Source organism: Myxocyprinus asiaticus, chromosome 23 (assembly GCF_019703515.2).
Source record: "Myxocyprinus asiaticus isolate MX2 ecotype Aquarium Trade chromosome 23, UBuf_Myxa_2, whole genome shotgun sequence".
Classification (NCBI taxonomy): domain Eukaryota; kingdom Metazoa; phylum Chordata; class Actinopteri; order Cypriniformes; family Catostomidae; genus Myxocyprinus; species Myxocyprinus asiaticus.
The window spans coordinates 32,702,662-32,719,100 of NC_059366.1; the positions used below are offsets into that span (position 1 = coordinate 32,702,662).

A 16,439-nucleotide genomic window follows, 5' to 3' on the forward strand; every position below is an offset into this window, starting at 1 on the left:
AATTGTATACATATTCAAGCATTGTTTGGCAGGGACCTATTAGTGAAAACTAATGTCATATGTCGAAACTCATGCGTATCTCATGACTGTCTCAAGTGAAAGAGAAAATAAATCTACTGTAATGCGAATGTAATGAAATAACTTCGATTAGAACAACATATTCCTATATCATTCCAAAGATAATTGTCTTAATAGGTTTACTTCAATCTGAGAACAGCAAAACAGCTTTACTGGGTTACAAAACTGCCCTAAAACAAGTCATACAGATAGGTCACTACGCAGAAAAAAAATTAAAAAAAATAAATAAATAAAAATTATATATATATAAAGACATGAATCTTAACATTTTTCGGGTTGATCCATGTTTAATTCGTTTCATTCGTGATTATTTAACTTGTCATAATTTGTGATGATGCAAACTTTTGTAACAGTGCTCGACCACCGTAAAAGTCAAGTAATGACAACAAAACAACAGAAGCTACCCACCTAAAATAATAATAACATTCTTATTACTCCATTCTTAAAATTCAGCACTTCGTTTTTGCACCGATCTGCAAGACTGTATTAATTAAGTCAACACTTACGATTTGGGTTTTGCCTTTATATCTCTGAAAGAGAGGCTCGCGCGTTCATATGCGCTTCCCAACAGCTGTATGTGGCCATGAGAGCCGAGTCATGTGACCCGATCAGCTGATCTAGGAGCTGTCAGTTCAGGGGTCAAAATAATATAAATAAATAGGCGGGTCTTTGCGGCCCGAACGTTGTTTCTAATTGGTCAGATGCAACGGGTATTTTAACAATTCACTTTGATTTTTTGATTTTTTGATTTAAAAGCTAGGGTTAGGGTTAGGGCAAAAATACACACTGAAATTGTTACATGACCTAAAAAGGCATTTAAAATGGTACGATTAGCATTTATACAAAGAGAATGAAATTAACTATTGTTCATACCGTTGAAGTAGTTGTGTCACGTGTTACATGATACTTTTCACAGCGCTGGTCAGGATGGACCAATCACCGGTTGTTATTACTAAACGTATTATAATTATTATTATTTAAATAATCTTATATGGATTTCTGAGGTGGATTTCCTTTTATATGTCAGATACTAATCCTAAAGTGTTAACAAATCTGAAAGAGTGTGCTTTATTGTGTACAACTGTGCTCAGTTAAACAAAAACATACAAAAATTTCAATACAGGGCATAGTAGGATTCACCATAGAAACCCGTTATTATATGATGGCGCCAAATATGCTCCAACTTCTGTGGCATGTTGTCAAGTATCGATTTATAGTTAAACTGTTGACAGAATCGACAAGATAAATATGGTTACACCAACGAAAGTAATTTTTAGTTTAGATCAAACAGAAATAGAACCCAGTGGTAACAACTGAGGTTGGCTACCGCTTTTTTCAGTGTTTAATAGATACGACCAAACCCCGTGTTCCATAGACAAATAATACCTCCCTCCATTGTGAAAACGATCTTGTTATTATATAAAATAATTATCTAAAAATTGTCCAGTTACTGTTAACTGCAAAGTGTAATTGTTAACTGGCATGTCATGGATATTAAAATATGTGTATTTGTATTAGACTGATGCCACAATTATGTTAGCATTAAGAGACTTGCATGCATACAAACTGTTTGCTGTTCTTGTGTGTGAAAGAGTGAGAGCAGTGCTGGGTAGATTACTTCTGAATTGTAGGCTAATCTGGTACTGATTACAAATCACATGACTAAAGTTCAGTAACATAATCTATTGGATTACATTTTAAAGTAATATAATCTGATTACTTTTGGATTACTTCTGACCTATAACCTTGTACCATTTTGCCATACTGCTTAAACATAAAGTAAAAAACTGATTTAATGGACCAAAATATGAGAATGTGTATGCTTTTTTGTGTGTGTTTTTTACTTGCTATTTGTCTCATTTTGAATGAAATAAAACACTTAAGATATTCTTACTCCAGTAATTTTATAATTACAAACGGCATCAATGTGTGGTAGGCTAACAGATCAGGGCTGCGTTTCCCAAGCTTAAGGTAATCGAAGAGTCAATTGGTGCCAATGGTTTGTATGATCTACTTATTCTTGTGATGCTTTTGGGAAATCCAGCCCAGAACAGTTATGATTAGTGAACCAACCTAAAAAAAAATAGTCTCAAAAGTTATAGCCAGGGCCATCTCTAAGCATAGGCAAACTAGGCGGTACTAGGCGCCACCTGCTGGGAGGGCGCCAAAGATGAGGCCCCCGGTTCTGCATTTATGTGTGGCTTATCGCTCAGTCTTCAGTGTAATAATTATGGCTGGTGGCTAGTCTCAGCTAGGTCTGTATGTGAAATTCCAACTCCCCACACCCTCCATTCAAAAAATTTTGAAGATTTATCAAAGGTATATCAGCTATAGACTGCTTTAAATGAAAAAGGATCAGTAAATAATAAACAATTTACTGCTTTTTCCTGATAAATATAATCATGTAATCTATAAATAGTAACTAATCCGATTATAGGTATTTAAAAATGCAATTTAATTTTAATACAAGTAGGCCTTGTTTTTTGTAATCTGATTACCTAATCCAGATTACATGTAATCCATTACTACCAGCAGTAGTAGTGAGAATGACACAGGGAAATGTGATCAGTAATTTTGTTTATAAACCATGGAAACTCACTGGGTGGTAAAACATGGCACTGAGTGCTGAACTGGTTAGATGAGAATGTGAGACAATGCACATGTTGGGAGCTCATTATGTCTCTTGAGTATGGTGCCCTTGTTTGTGATTCCACCATTATAATGATCATATTCTCAAGTGAAAGTAAATTACACCTTTAATAAATGAGAGTAAGTGTAGTTATGTAGGATTATTCAAACTCAGAACAGTGTCAAATAGGTAAAATAGAAGTTTACCTGGTTTAAAATAATTTGCATATTTCTGGAATAATAAGACTCGGTTCCAGTTTAATTTGACACCAGTGGCACTCACTATTACAAATTATTAGAAATTCGTATCAAATGAGGTCACAAAACCATAAAACAGTGATATACTGTTATACATATATATATATATATATATATATATATATATATATATATATATATATATATATATATGAGAGAGAGAGAGAGAGCTGAATATATACAGTAAATCAGCTATTGACAATTTTTATTTTTTATTTTTTTTTAAACTATTGTCAGGTTGCTACTGTATTTTATCAGCATCATTGCTCTGCATGAGACGGTCTCTATGGAAACGCGAAGGCGCGAGGCGGGGTTCTCACTTTCAACACTGGTCTCGCGCACTGTGATGATCAATCCCGTACGTGACAGCTATTGTCCTCGCGCTTCAAACGCAACACCTGCTAGACTTAACTAAACCCACTGCAACAGAAGACAGCATGACAGATAAGGGGAGCATCCGAAATGTAAGTGTGATGACGATGATTTTTTGGAGTTTATCAGTTACACTGAGACTGATTGAATTAGAAACAGTGGCTTACGCACTGGGCAAATGCATGTCTCAGTATGTTCTATATATAACTGCTACAATAATAACTCATAAGAATAATTTATAGAAGAGTAATTTGCATATTTAACTGCATTACAATTCAGTAATCCAGGCAGTAAACTATAAGCAAAGGATGGAGGTTTTATGCTCAGCCCAGCCATTCTAGTTGGACCTTTGGGCTATTTCTTTTCTAGACACGCAGCAATGTTTCTAGCAGGGTTTGGGATTTCTTGATGATTTTTAAATTAGTCCATTGATATAACTGATACATTTGTTTAGGCTGTACAGCAGCAGACATTTGAATGAAATATTGTTATTCCTGCAGGAGGAAGACTATGTCGGGGAGATCAAAGGGGGTTTACGGCCGACCATGAGGCTGATAGTGATGGGTATTGTTCACAAGCAGCCGAAAAGGTTCGTATCAGACACATCTGTCTGTGCCTTCGCCAACACTCGCGTACATTTATCTACTGTCACATCCGCGCATTCAGAATGACTCTATTCATTGATGATGAGACCGCAGACGCGCCTTCTGTACGGTAAAACAATGAGACGGTTGTATCGGGGATTAAACCGTTTTAACGTCTCCAGTTTACACGGGGCGAGAAGAAAACATGGGTGCCAACAGAGAATAAATAACTAATTTGATCTGCATCAAACAATCCAAGTAAAAAACAAAACAAAAAAGCATTGAACAACAACGTTTATGCTCACAGGAAAAAAGTATGTGGTTTTCCAGCTGGTGCAATCCACTTCTATTTTGCCAGCGTGGGAAAGGGTCAATTCCCATGAAGGCTTATCCGGCCAGATCACTGAAAGAGAGGACAGTTCTGGCCATATTTGGCAAAGGTGTAAAGACAAAAAACAATGCCCAAAAGATCACTAGCAAGTTTTCGTTTTCTAATTTATAATAGCAGCTGGCAGGGGCCTAGATTCCAGGGGGTATGGAGGGGAGGTAACCCCCCATCATGCCAGTTTTCTTCCTAAAGTGGAAGAAAAAAGTGCAGGTACTCTCCATGTTAGTATTAAATTAGATTTTTTATTTATGTATTTTTTGGTAAATGATATTCGGAGACTGCAATTGTTCACAAAATATGTTTATTTAAAAATAAATAAATACATTTGTGGATTACTATACGGCAGGGGGGCTCTTCAACTACATTCTTCGGGGGCTAGATTATCCAGATGAAAACTCATTGGGGCCAAACATTTTTCCATATTTTTCTTACCTAACACTTATTGTAACAAACATGTGAAGAAGAAAAAAACACTGTTAATAATGTGTGTTTTTTCACATTAAAATAGGGGTATTTAATTAATATTTTTAAGGCCTGGCCATAAATTCCTTTATAAGATCTAGCTAAAGAAATCTGAACTCATACTCATCAAATAACCAAAATGTTTCGATTTACTTTGAAAATAAAAGCATACAATGTAGGGTTATTTTTTATGAAAGAAAGGAAGTACATTTAGATCTGCTAAAGTCTGTATATTTGACAATATTAACCCAATAAAAAAATGCAATGCCTATTCTACTTTTTGAATATGGTGAATTTGTGCAGGAGACAGATATTTGTGCAGATAATCATTGGTAAATGGAGAACAAACTGATTTGATGATGTTCAGGATTGATAATTCTGACACAAGTCTGATTATGGAACCAAACACAATCAGGATATATGCAGGTTTGTTTCACGTTATTACTTTTAACGAGCACGACTGACCCTGAACAGATGAGACACACTTTTTATCACTTGAAGAATGGAGAATAAAAGTAAACGTTTATGTGTACAGTATTTCATTTAAAGGTTCATTTTTCATTATCGATTTATCTTTTGTTGAAAAAGGTTGTGCATAACAGCTGACATCACTTTTGTAACAGCTGTGAAGTATTTTTTAAGTCTGTAGTTTTGACCGCACCTGCTAAGCAGTTTGCATAAATACATTTGATTGAATAAGATGCGATAAAATGTGCTCACCTAAAAATTGCTGGTTCATGTTTTAAAGAGCAGTGTAACTGAACTAAACCCAGACAAGTTTAAACACACGCGCTTCGATTCGGAACTGGACCACGGATCTTTTCTGATGACCGCTGATGCTATTGCACGTCCCGCTGAGTGTTGTCAAACTCAATGCTGAGTTTTGCACAGAGAGCGCATGGATGTTATCAAAATCCATCAGAAGTTCAGATAAATTGGCGGGCCACATCAAATCATTAATTATATTACATTAAATAAAGAAATTACATCGTACCGGGAGACTCTGAGAAGTGGTGGTGCTCAAGAAAAACTGCCAGTACTCTGTTGATACTCTGAAATTAGAGAAGTGCAGGTACTTCATACAGGTGAGTACCCGCCCACTTCAAGCACTGCCTCATGCCATCCCAGATGTGTATGACTTTCTTTCTTCTACTGAACTCAAACGAAGATTTTTAGAAGAATATCTCTGCTCTGTAGGTCCTCACAATGCAAATGAATGGATACCAAAACTTTGAAGCTCCAAAAGCACATAAAGGCATCATAAAAGTAATCCAAGACTCCAGTGGTTAAATCCATGTCTTCTGAATCGATATGACAGGTGTGGGTGAGAAGCAGATCAATATTTAAGTCCTTTTTTAATATAAATTCTCCTCCCTGTCCAGTTGGTGGCGATATGCACGACGAATGTGACTCACCAAAATCAAAAGAAGAAGAATGTGAAAGTGGATACTGAGATTAAAAAAGGAACTGATAGTAAAAAATTGTGGAATTCCTGGTGAACAACTTCACTGCCCAAGATCCTGAATGGAAACAATCCACCAGTCAGAGAATCATGGCAAACAAAGTATGCCAAATGAGCCCGGCAGCAACCAACCACTTCCATGACACACTATGAATGAGTCGGTCTCCCTATATACTCTCAAACTACTTACAGTATATATTTGCATATACTGTATCTGAATATTTTGCAATAAAATGAAAATAAATTGTTTCTATACAGTACTTATGATCTGCAACGTCAAAACAATAGTTTTATATTTTTCTTTTGTTTTTAATTCGATTGCATCATTTGCAATGTTTCATAGGACTGTAGTTCATTCCCTCATAACAGAAGTTAAGTACACATCTGTCTTTTTGTATGATTTTACTTTTATTTCATATCAAAGTTTGTAATGTTGTGATTCACCTCAGAGCTGGTTGAATTGGTTCATGGTTTGGTACTCTTTATGAAGTATTTCATGAAATCCCTATGAAAACAAAAATGAATGAGAAAAATAATTCTGGAGAAGACGTCTGAAAAACTGGACAGACACTGTTGTGCTCTGTTGACTTAGTCAATTTGCTCTGTTAAAAATACATAAAATTCTGTTAATCAAAAAACACAAATCTCTGTCTCTCTCTCTCTTTTTGTCTGCCTGTCTCTAGTATGGTGGTGTTAGTGTCGTGCCAGTCTAAAGGAGAAGTGGATGAGGAAATGGAGGGTGATGTGGGGCTGGAGCTGAAGGTGAACTTTCCAGAAAAGGCTGTGCTTCGTAATGCTCGTCTGTCAGGGCAGTGGGGTGCTTCAGAGACCGCCCTCTCTTTTTTCCCCTTTGCTCCAGGAGAGCCCTTTAAGGTAGACGATGTGTGTGTGTCTGTGCATTTGGTAGGATTGATCACATCTTGATCAATATTTGGTCATGTCACACCTACAATGCTATGGGTAGTTCATATAGAATTCATTAAATTTTCTTCAGCTTATTTGTTTCCTTTTTAAATTCTCTTTCTCAGATGGAGATTGTATGTGAACACCAGCAGTTCCGTATTCTGGTGGATGGGCAGCCTTTGTGTGGTTTTACCCACAGACTGACTCAGCTAGCCTCTCTCACTGCTCTTAGAGTCTATGGAGATCTACAGCTCACCAAAGTGGCTTGAGCAACATGGAATTTGCCTGCCATGATGACACAGACTATTCATAGAACCAACTCAGCTTAGGTTTTAGAATCCTAAGCCTACTGTACACAAGTCCAGAACTCCCACAGTTGATTTGAAACTTCTAGAACTCCTTTTCAGTTGGTTTTGGATTTGTTTTGGTAGGCTAAGTGGCCTTTTTCAATTTATCCAGTGATTGTCATTTGCAGTGGAAAAGATTACAAATACTGAAACACTGGGCTCTTTAGTGAATGCTTAGAAAAAGTTGTTGGAGGGAATCTCCAATGGAGCCGTGTTACCTCATGTACAACCAACTTTAAACCCAATCCAGAAAGCATAAAATTCACTTTTCAATTTAAAATGGATTTTCATAAACTTAGAACTCACTGGGTTGAGACAGATAATGCATTTTATGTTTATGAGTGAATCAACCTGAATGAGTTTTCTCAGCACAATGTTATATTTTGTTGTTCATCAGAAGAAGTGTTTATGTCATAATTTTCAGACTGAGGCCCAACTAGATATCTTACTCTTATACCTTTATACGGTTACTCCCTAAATGTTTTTGTTCGCTTTGTGATTAGATATGGTTAGTTAAATTGGCTCTTTGATACAACAACAAAAGTGCCTTCATTTGTTCCTGTAGATGCACTTATACAATAGAGGGTGTGTTGGTAGTGGTAACAGTTGTAGTACAAATTAATTTGTAATAACATGGTATATTTGTAGCTGTCTTAGATTTACATTTACATAACTAAGGTTTTAATTTGTTCAATTAATTAGTTCAAAATGATTGAACAATTAGTTCAGTCATTCGAATTGAATAACTCTGAATCTCAAGAGAGTAATTTTCGATCTTTATTTTGTTCCTTTGAATGTACTGCAGAGCAGTTTGATGGATAACCAGAGAAATTTTGTTGCCTTCTGTGCCATTGCATTAAAAACCTAAGCATTGTCTCCTGAATGTTCACTTTAAAATGCAATTGTATTGGTTTGACTCAAAGTCTGAAGCCTTGTGCTCTGTGATGGTGCTGTCAATTTACAGTGCAATGTTGCAAATTTAGCATGTATTAAATAACTTATTCATGGAAATGTTTACAATTAATAATCGCAATATGTAAACAGTAAACTTTTCTTAACCTTTCTTAAAGATCTGATTTGAGTTGTTGTTTTTTAATGTGTGTGTGTGTGAGAGAGAGAAAGAGAGTGTGTGTTTGGGCATGTATGAGAGAAAGATGTAGTGTGTTTTGAACCATAGCAACAAACCAACAGACTTGTGCAATATGAAGTCAGTTCTATTAACTCATTACCTGGCAGACAAAAGAGAGACAGGTAAAAACATGGTCTTTTACAAAACTGCAGACATGCCCATCAGAGACATATTTCAATAACAATTATTTAAATTAAACCTTTATTGTACACAATTTAACATAACAAAAGAACAACATTTCGATCCAAACACTGAAAGCATACACTGATTAACATTAGCTCTTTCACAGTTACATTCACAGAATGTATAAACTGAACATTTCCACTAAAGCCTGGTCTCGTTTTAAAATGGTATTCTACACGAACATGTCTTTGATGACTAGGTTAAGGCTTCATCTTCATGCAATTAATAACACATCACAAGATTTCTGAATGCAGTGCCGAAATAATTCATCTTTCTTTTAAGTCACTTGTCTAATAGCTTTGATCCAGTCCATGCTCTCCTTATGTGTTGGGGCCTGGATGTAATAGTGCGTATCCGCCTGAGTGATGATTTTAAAGAGGTTCCCCTGCACTTTACCTTTAACACCTGAGGATTACAAGAAAGTGACCATTAGCTTCTATTTACAGAGGACCTGTAAACATTACACTGCTACCATGACAACAGGGCCTGAATCATTGTTTAGCATTTTCTGTCATTGGTAAATTCTGATTAGTATCTGTAATTACTGTGTAAATATTTGTTGGTCTGGGAACTCTGCTAACTGACCCACCATAAACAGACACACAGGTAGTAATAATCACACCTCAGAGACCTTCGAAGGAGAGGCGTGAGGCAAGTCTGACTTACCTGGCGGAGTGCCGTTATCATCCAGGGCAGACACCAGACAGCCACGAAGAGATATCCCGCCAACTGGAGTGATGTCATCCTGAGAAGGGCGAAAGTAGACAAGTTAGCACAAACACAAACTTTACTTTTAGCCTTGACATCGCTTACACAATCTGTAGAACCACTTGATTAGTGACAGGTATGTAATTGCCTGTACTATGCAAGCACTCTCACCTTGCTGGGGTCGTAGTAGTGCAGGAAGCCAGGCTCCACCCTCAGTACAAACAGTCTCACCTTCCAATTCTTCACCTTGTGTCCCTGACACACAAATACACATATAGACATGTGACATTACAGAAAAACCCATTTCAGTCCAGCCCTCTGGTTCTCTACCTTCCTGTTGTACAAAACAAATCTAAAATCTGTTACACTACATGGCCAAAAGTATGTGGAAACCTGAACACCACACCTATTTATGCTTATTGAACTTTTTTTTTTTCTATTAACATAGGCATAGGAAGTTTGTTCTCCCTTTGCTGTTATAACAGCTTCCACTCTTCTAGGAAGATTTTTCACTAGATGTTGGAACATGGCTCCAGATGGATGGATTTGCTCCCATTTAGACACAAGAGCATCAGTCACAGAAGTTGAGGTCAGGCACCTTTTCTTTATGGACCTCACTTTGTGCACAAGGGGCATGCTGGAACAGAAAAGGTCCTGTTTGCCCCATTCTACCAAACAATGCTTGTCTAAGGAGACTACATGACTGTACGCTTGATTTTATGTGCCCGCTACTAATGGGTGTAAGCTGAAACAGTCAAACCCATTAATTTGAACATACAAACATTCTTTAGGCTATACAGAGTATCAATTTTATCTGTTAATGTTGTTATACTGCAATACTATACCACAGACTGAAAAAACTATTTTGATTATAATGGAGTGCTCACCTGTTTGAGCAGGTATCCTCTCTTCACCACTTTTCCACTGAGCTCCACCGCAGACAGAGACTTCTCTGCTTTCACACTACCTCGCTTGTGGAAGCTCTGAGACTGATGGAGAAGTCACTTTCATTCAGTTCCATTAGGATAGGATTGGAAAAGGGTATGAAATCAATGCAAACAGAAAAGAGGAGAGAACTTAGTACTTACAAAGCTGTAGAGTGCAGTGGAGTCATCAAGGAACTGCTCTCCAAGAGCAGCGTTCCGGAGAGCATCAGCGCTCCTAATACCAATGGGCCGCAAGGAGCCCTCGTCAAGAAGCGTGGATGCTAATGTTACCGCATCCACACGGGTCAGAGCCAGCTTATTAAAAACCAGCCAATCCACCACTGTTGAGCCTGCACACACACAAACATAAGTATACATTAGGTGTCCATCACCATACATTAAAGTAAACTTATAGGTGCAGTATGTAAAGTATGCACTATTAGTGGCACCAAATGGAATTGCAAACTGCTTATGAGTGCCTCATAACTACATTGGCTCAATTAAAGGCATAAGTTTGGGGGAGGAGGGAGTGTTTGAAACTTGACTGAAAACAGGCATTATTTTTGCAGTTTTGTTTGGTGCCACTAGAGGCACAGAAATTACACACTTAATTTTTAAGGAACATTTTGTCATGCATCATTACTGAATGTAACATGAAAATGGGTTCTTGCATGGGATCAGTGCATGAGAGTCTGACCTGAGAAACAGTTGGTGTAAGAGCTGCCTTGCTCAACATGACTGCACAGCCGAATACCAGCATGCACATCATACATGGAGTCCACCACCTGACTGTAAACAGACACAAATCTTTAGATATGACAATATCGAAAACACTTACACACATGTACTGATAAACTTTGTACACAGTCACCTGAGGTTGACATTGTGAAGCTGGAGGGATGTGGGACTTTTATCTTGTGGTGGTGACGGGGTCTGTGCATCATTCGTGTTGAGTTTCTGTACTGCTGCACCAATCGCTGTAGCCCATTCATCACGCTCTTCCCTCATGCAAGCCTCAAGGAAGTGCTCCTCTGAAGTGGTGGTCTGCAACTTCAGCACCAGCTGCATGATGTAAAACATGCAATTACTAAGACAACTGCCTTAAAGTCAACATGAAATCCAAATTGTCACTACTTTCTTAAATGGATAGTTCATTAATTCTCTCATCATTTATCTCTCATCAATCCAACGTGATTACATCACATGCGCATACTGCTGCTGACCAGAAGTGATGGTTTCTAGTTTAAAAGTACTTAAATATTGATCTTTTTCATACCAAAAGCAATTGTATCGCTTTAGAAGAAATTAATTTAACCATTGGAGTCTTATGGATGACGTTTATGCTGACTGTCTGTTCTTTTTGGAGCTTCAAAAGTCAGATCACAGTTCACTTGCATTTTAAGGACCTACTGAGCTGAGATATTTTTCACTTTTTCCTTCAAATATGTTTTGCTGAAGAAAGAAACTCATACATACCTGGGACGGCATGAGCATTAGAAAATGATGAGAGAATTTTCATTTTAGGGTGAACTAACCCTTTAATAAATGCCCCTGGGTCTTATTGTAAACTATTCATGGGTGCACATTATTCCACAGAAAAAAAGTTTTTCTTTGTAAACTTTCATTCAAGTGTAATATTTTGCTCTGCCTCTAAAATAATTTTCCTTTTCGGCTGAATTTCACCAAGTTTTCTTATTTTTTACCCCTCCCCTCAAATCACCTGTCATAAAGAGATCACTTTTCACAATCAAGTCAATTCTCAATATGCCAGTATGACAACATTTGTGGCATAATGTTGATAACCACAAAAATTGATGTCGACTTATCCCTCCCTTTCTGTAAAAAAAAAAAAAAAGCAAAAGTCTGGGTTACAGTGAGGCACTTACAATGGAAGTGAATGAGGGGAATGGAAGTGATAGTGAATGATAAAATCACTTACTAACCTTTTCTGTGTACATTTACATCCAATTTTACAACTTTGTTGCCATGACGACATAATGCTATAAACCCTAACTTCTTTTAACAGAAGAATTTAAGTGCTTTTACAAAATTATAATCTTTGCATTTCTACATTTAAACCCTCCAAAAATTGGTCCCATTCACTTCCATTGTAAATGCCTCAGTGTAACCTTGACTACCTTTTTTTTTTTTTTTTTTTTTTTTTTTAAGAAGAACGAGTTAAAACTATTTTACAACATTATGCCACAAATGTTGTTGATTAAGCAACTGTATTGAACCTGGAAAATGTATTTAATTACAAGCAAGCACAGCCCTGAACAAACTGTCTGTTTGTGCAGTGAAGTGCAGCAGTCTTTAGCATCACAATGACTTTAAGCATTCACTACCATGCCACAGAATAAGGCATTACCCTAAATTGGATTTGATTGCAGCTGTTACACAACATGGCATATAAAAAAACATCTCCAAAGCTGTACTGGAGGACACAAAAGTTGTGTTCCTGACATGCTAGTGCACGTGAGTGCTACAAAATATAATAATGAAGGGTTTATTCAACAAAGACAAAACCTGTTAGGAACTTCTACAACACAAGGCTGTGAACATTTAAAGCACACACAGAGACACTCCCAGTAAATGTGTTCAGGGTTATCTGAACAAAACCACTGATAGTGAGGGTGGAGGAATAGAGAGTTGATGTATATGTAGAAGCACCAATCAAGACACACATCACATTTACTCATACCACTTTTCAATGTTTGTGTCTTGAGATGAAATAATAGTGTTGATCAGTAGCATCAATAGCTTCTGAATAGGTATAACAATTTAGCGTAGACTTCCGAGGGCACCTTGTGATCCCAGCACACTAAGCCGCTTAATGTGAGGAATACATAACAGAACCATAACAAAACTAACACTGTCTGATCATTTATGAAGAAGCCACAGCATATACATAATAATACAGGCCTAGTTGACAAAGTGTTGTGTGGATTATTTATGTATGTATTTCTTTATTTATTGTTAAAAATTGTAACATTACATATTAGCCTACATCATTGACTGTTCTAACTTACCGGTCTGTTCTCGTACTCCAGGTAAGGACAGGTGATTATGCAGTTATTTAGCAGTATAGTCCCTCGATGGCATGAATTCCGTTTGCCACTCTCATATTTATAATACAGAAGTCTGTCCAGTTTAAGCACAAACCAACGCACTCTCCAGTTATGGACCACATGACCCTAAAATAAACACATATTATATGTCCAATTGCATTTGATTAGAAATTAATTTGACAAAAATGGATGTATGGAGAAAACAATTCTCTTACCCTTTTCACCAAAAACCCTTCTTTAAGGACGGATTTATCTTCTGATCCTGTGCCCATATTAACTTCACTTGTCCAACTGTATAGTGTAAAAATCACTGTGAGTAGGTAAGCGCTCCAGGTGTTTCATAGCTGCCTGTGGAATTCCTTGGAATTTGCGTCACTCACTGTGCAATACACATCCCACGCGGTATTGCGCCCCCGGGTGTGCATAATGGAAACACGCGCAATCAGCACTGAACAAGAAAAGTTTGCCTGGAGGGCTTGGTTTAAGGGGAAATGAGATAAAGACGTAACGAATAAGTTGTAAAGTCTTATGGATGTCAGATAGAGTTAAAAATGAAATGATAGGCTACTTTTAAATTTGACCTATCAATGTGGCTGCTGTACACAGTTCGGAAGTTCTTCTATTTTCATGAGTCATCCAAGACGCAGTCTAAACTGAGTCATTGATCCATCCGCTTCATGTGAGAATCATCAGTAACATGACCGGATGTTTGTTGCTATGGCAGTTTAGAATTCGAAATAATAATAATAAAAAAATAATAAATCCATACCTTTGACAGTCATGTACAAATATGGCACACCTGGTAAAAACACACAATAACAATAAAAAATATAACAATAAAAACAACATCATTGTTAAGCATAATATTTGTTAGGCCTATTAATGAAAGTCATAATTTATTACCAAAACAATCAATAGCCTACATTTTTCTCAGCATTTACTTTTTTATCATGTATCAGATACATACATAAAAATAAATAATTTCTCAGCATTTACAACAGCAATCACTGCTTTGTCTACAGCCACCTGGGGGTAGATTTTTTTAAATTTCGGTCAGCGTATACCGATTTCTTTTCTAAAGAAAAGTCAATCTCTTTCTAATTTCACTGTTAGATCAGGCTGTGGACTGTTTTTCAAAATAGGATTTTATTCTGTAGACAGAATAATGGTGTACGTAATCTTACACAGAATGTCAGTTTGCAATGTTATTTAAAAATGTTATAGAATGTTATTATCACAATGTTAGTTTTGATATTTGAGAATGTTATTCTGAAAATATTCTGTGCGGATTGATTGTTCGGAATGTTATTGAATAATATGGAGACATACAAAGTTGAGCAGAGACATTCTTACACAATCTGTGTGGATCATGTGCTGAGAATGTTCCTACATGAACTGTGTGAAGCAAGAGTGGGGAGACGACCAAACCTCAGTCTGAACAACGGGTATTCATTTTATTTCACTTCTCTTGTACACCATTAGATGGAACTCTTTCGTTGCAATTGAATATTTTGGACCTGAAGAATCAAAACCGAGACAGATAAGCATAGCCTGCTGTTCTCTGTTCCTTGTGAGTTGTTTTTAAACCATCACATCAGTTGAAACACATTGCATGGTAAATTAAAATGTATCGGCCTATTCAGGGCTGTCGAATGTTGTCCTGGGCCCTGTGGCAAGGTGGAGCCCTTTAAAGTGCTTTATGGTATTGCCTACTCATATGGCCCAGGGGAGCGGGGCCCTCTTATAAAAATTGGGTGTATGTGCTTGTGAATGTATGTTACCGCAGACCATTAATGGTCAATAAAATGGACCAATCTACACACTAGTGGTTGTCTGATCCAAAAAAAATAAAATAAAAATAAAATAAAATATAATATGAGGAATATAATAAATATTAAAGGTGAGTTTGATAGGTGAATTAAGGAATTTTGATTGACAACTGAGAACATGAATTGCCATAATAATATACCGGACAAGACTGCAAAAAAAAAAATTGTTTTTTTGATTTAGCAAAGTTTAATCACGTATTAATAAAAATTTCTGTGTGACTAAAAGTGGTTAATTTTGTAACATTAAACAGGTTAAAACTGTCTGTATATTTACAGGTCTTAAATATTGATCTGTTTCTCACCCACACCTATCATATCGCTTCTGAAGACATGGATTAACCACTGGAGTTGTATGGCTTAATTTTAAGCTGCCTTTATGTGCTTTTTGGAGCTTCAAAGTTCTGGCCACCATTCACTTGAATTGTGTGGACTACAGCGCTGAGATATTCTTCTAAAAATCTTCATTTGTGTACAGCAAAAGTAAGTCATACACATCTGGGATGGTATGAGGGTGAGTAAATGATGAGAGAATTTTCATTTTTGGGGTAACTATCCCTTTAACTCTAATGGGTAAATTTGTGGGGAATTCAGATCCTGGAGTCAACCAGGATCTGTTGATCCTCTTTTAATTAAAAACACACCGGACACACTCCTCATGGTCACAACTGTGCCTGTTTGTCTGTGTGGTCCAGAGTAGGGTTACTGACACAACCAATCAGTGGTGTTAACCAAACAATAACTTTCGGTGCCTTTGACCTTGGGTTAATTCAATAGTTAATTTCACATTTCAAGGACTCATTTTAGTAACTGTTTGTATGGTTGCTACAAACACAACATTAGCACACACATATACTTCCACACACAAAGATAAGCTGTTTTTCTAGGATTGTGCTGGAGGAGTGTCTTCAAGAATAACCATTAACTCTGTTCAAACAGCAAATCGCGTAAATTATGACGTAAATGAAATCAAATATCCGGATGTAGAAACTCCTCTAAGAAAGCACACAATCAGAAGGGTAAAGGAACACAAACACTCGTAATGTAATGTTCAAAACAGTAACAAAATCTTCTTGAATATAAATATTCACACAACTCAGTGTCTTTGGTGAAAAGT

General features: G+C 36.8%; 3 protein-coding genes across 4 annotated transcripts in view; 1 reads left to right on the plus strand and 2 right to left on the minus strand.

Annotated features, from left to right (window-relative positions):
• The window catches only part of LOC127413973 (zinc finger FYVE domain-containing protein 26-like), a 37,414-nt gene extending 36,723 nt beyond the window's left edge, over positions 1–691 (minus strand). For both annotated transcript variants that reach the window (XM_051651575.1, XM_051651574.1), the window contains exon 1: positions 585–691. The gene's annotated coding sequence lies outside the window, so the exon portion shown is untranslated. The remainder of the gene's footprint in view (positions 1–584) is intronic.
• A 2,589-nt stretch (positions 692–3,280) lies between these two features.
• Positions 3,281–8,535, plus strand: LOC127414006 (galectin-related protein A-like). The gene is made up of 4 exons (XM_051651645.1): positions 3,281–3,428; positions 3,837–3,925; positions 6,916–7,105; positions 7,261–8,535. The coding sequence occupies exons 1-4, from the start codon at positions 3,402–3,404 to the stop codon at positions 7,402–7,404; spliced, it is 450 nt and encodes a 149-aa protein (XP_051507605.1). The 5' UTR covers positions 3,281–3,401; the 3' UTR covers positions 7,405–8,535.
• A 277-nt stretch (positions 8,536–8,812) lies between these two features.
• LOC127413995 (pleckstrin-2-like) lies at positions 8,813–14,203 on the minus strand. Its single transcript, XM_051651630.1, has 9 exons — positions 13,712–14,203; positions 13,458–13,622; positions 11,300–11,490; positions 11,126–11,217; positions 10,591–10,778; positions 10,390–10,491; positions 9,674–9,757; positions 9,461–9,539; positions 8,813–9,199 (listed from the first exon to the last, which is right to left on the minus strand). The coding sequence occupies exons 1-9, from the start codon at positions 13,766–13,768 to the stop codon at positions 9,072–9,074; spliced, it is 1,086 nt and encodes a 361-aa protein (XP_051507590.1). The 5' UTR covers positions 13,769–14,203; the 3' UTR covers positions 8,813–9,071.
• Positions 14,204–16,439: the final 2,236 nt, after the last annotated feature.